Here is a 3,001-nt window from a genome sequence, read left to right as displayed (position 1 = left end):
TAAGACTCCAGGAAATGAATGTAAGTCAATAAAGTCCCCACAAGGGATGAAAACAAACATCTTTATGTGTGGCTTCACAATGATTAGTCAATCTTTTTAAAGTGTGGTCAGCGGGTGTGAAACCTTTACAGAAATCTCTACTCTCACAATCTGACAGGTCTAGTCTGATATCATAAACAGTACTATCCCCCCACCACCAGCACTGGGAGGGTCTAACTTGACATATAAATAACGGCATGTCTGTTGCTCAGTTCAGAGAGAGTGCAAGGCACATTACAGGAAACTGTGGAATCACTTCAGTGTCAGAAGGTACGTAATTAAAAAAAATCAAATCTTTGCATCAAATCCTTTGTTGTTATAAGTGTCAACAGTGTAGTTCTTTAATTATCTGTCACAACTTCTTCTTAATACTGTTCATTGAGGCTGCTTTAGAGAACAGGAACTGTAGCACAAGCTAAAACGAAACTGGAAGTTACAGCAACTGAACAAAATGGAAAAGTTTAACATTTAAGATGCAAAATCTGTGAGATTCTGCAGTTTTCAAGGAGATTTTTCTCTGAAATAGCACACAGCTGAATTGAACACACTTTACATGAATACTCTTCTGCAGATGTTGAGGATCTGGCTGTTGGTGTTTGTGTGGGGGTTTGCATCATGTTCCATTACCTGTCCTGATGGCAGTATCTGTTCTGATTTTGACACCTGCTGTAGGACTAAGGATGGATATAGCTGCTGCTTATATCCTAATGTAAGTCAGATGAATCCGCACATTCATTAAGTTGACCTGTTGTTGTTAAAAACTGCCACCAATAATGCTTAATAATGCTCTGCCTTGCTGTACTGATGTGTGTCTCCAGGCTGTGTGCTGCTCTGATCAGGCTCACTGCTGCCCTTCAGGGTTTCACTGCAACCTGGTCACAATGTCCTGTGAGAAGAAAAATCAGCCATGGATGAACATTCCCATGGTGAAGAAAAAAGCTGCAAAAGAACCAGGCAATCTTGAGGTAGGACATATCACACTAAACTATAAGTAACTTTCGAGGTAGGTTTTAAAGGCCATATTTTTTTTTTCTTTTCTTACCATAAACAATGGGGCTCCTACTTGAACATACATTTCTGACACAGCTGGAACACCTTTTGTTCTGTTACATTGGATATCTCTTTATTTCAGTTTTGTTCTTGTATTTTTAAAGTGGATGGGACTCTGTTGGAAAAAAGGTGGCATTACATACTTCCACGTATCACTCAGGATTAGCAGAATTTTTGAGGGTTAAACTTGTGATAAGTAAGTTTCCCCCTAAATTTAAATTTGTTCTAATAAAGACCAGATATTTCCTGAAGGAGGTGCTGGAATGCAAAACAAATAATAAATATGATGACTCCAAAGGAACACTAATGTAACCCCATATATGCTGGCTGTGTAACTATTTAGCAACATGATAGCTACAGTATATGGGCTTACAAGAATGTATCATGTTTACAGCTTGTTTCTGCTGCCCCTTAGTGGCCAGAGAAATATTTTAATGCAGGCTTTGATTGTTGCTTAGTTGTTTGTAAATGGTTAATGTTCTAAAATCGGACAAAAAGATAGAGACACCTCTGAATATAATGTAGTCCAGTACAACATCACCTTTAACTATGACCTTAATAATAAACATATAACTGAATTTATATATTTATGACAATTTCACCAAAAAACTGAGACATTTTGAGCTTCATTAACAGAGGTTAAGGTGGAAGTGTTTCAGTGTACCTAATAAAGTGGCCAGTGAGAGTGTATATACACACACATACACACACATATATATATATATATATATATATGTGTGTATATATATATTTATATTTATATAACATTAAATATTTAGATAAGTCAGTTTGTGATTACTTTTCAGACACCTATGACAGCTCTATCAGAGGCCAGTGGTGGTGCCCACAAGGTTGGAGTCATTCGATGTGATTCCAGGTTTTACTGCCCACAAGGGAAGTCTTGCTGCAAGGGACCCAAAGGCCAGTGGACCTGCTGTCCTTACCCACTGGTATGAAATTTGCATTTGTGCAGCTGTTTCATTATTTTAAATTTGGTGTCAGATAGCTTATCAAATATTAAAGATATCAACAAACAATGGTACACTGATCTGAAGTTAAATGTCCGGTATAAGTGCTTACATAACTGGAATGCAGTAGGTTAAAAAGGCAGAAAAACATTAGATGATCAACATCTTTTAACACTGTGTCTGTTCACCACACCATTAACATCACAAACCGATGTGACTCATAGATTTGAATGTCCATGTTGTGACCATATACTCAGATATGGATGTGCTTATCTCCTTTTACTGCAGTACTTTACTAGTCAATATTTTGTCCTACAACATCAAATTTTTGACTGATTTCAGGGCCAGTGTTGTGCTGATGGTCGGCACTGCTGTATGTATGGATATAAGTGTGACCCCTCCTCCCTGTCATGCACCAAATAGTACTCTCGGGTCCCCTCAGGAACACAGGAGCTTGCCACAGCAGACTGAGGACATGTTAAAGTGCGCTGTGACAGCTTTTTTTTTCATCATTTTGGTACACATTGTAAGTAAATTCTACCAATGCTTTATAGATAAAGTATCAGAAACTGTCCAGATTTAGGATTTCTCTCAATAGACAATTAAATGGATCAATAATCTACTCTTCTTAATCTTATTCATTTGCTATTCCTGTTTGGATGAACAGTACTGTATAGTTGGTTTTCATAAATAAGGAACATCAACATTCATTTTCATTAATAATTTTTTTAACTACCTTTGCAACATTTTCTCCTACAACATTCAAATTATTTATTTCCAGCATCTTCATTGTTAGATTAAATACAGTAATGCATTGCAAAGCAGTATGGTGAGTGTGCTGAATTTGGGTTTGGAAACAGTCAACAAATTATGAACGTATGCCTTCTGTAATTTGATTTGATTTGATTTATTTATTCTTTCAAGCATGTAAAGACAGTTGATAT

At 36.7% G+C, this 3,001-nt stretch overlaps 1 protein-coding gene across 1 annotated transcript; it reads left to right on the top strand.

The window, feature by feature from the left end:
• The first annotated feature begins 213 nt into the window (after positions 1 to 213).
• Positions 214 to 2,995, top strand: LOC109968177 (granulins-like). The gene is made up of 5 exons (XM_020614248.1): positions 214 to 309; positions 611 to 748; positions 858 to 1,004; positions 1,896 to 2,039; positions 2,400 to 2,995. Exons 2-5 carry the CDS (start codon positions 611 to 613, stop codon positions 2,478 to 2,480), a joined length of 510 nt encoding a protein of 169 aa, XP_020469904.1. The 5' UTR covers positions 214 to 309; the 3' UTR covers positions 2,481 to 2,995.
• The last annotated feature ends 6 nt before the right edge of the window (positions 2,996 to 3,001 follow it).

This window comes from Monopterus albus, unplaced genomic scaffold (assembly GCF_001952655.1).
Source record: "Monopterus albus unplaced genomic scaffold, M_albus_1.0 scaffold143.1, whole genome shotgun sequence".
Classification (NCBI taxonomy): domain Eukaryota; kingdom Metazoa; phylum Chordata; class Actinopteri; order Synbranchiformes; family Synbranchidae; genus Monopterus; species Monopterus albus.
The sequence above is the reverse complement of the archived record's forward strand: the minus strand, read 5'-3'. Positions and strand labels throughout refer to the sequence as shown.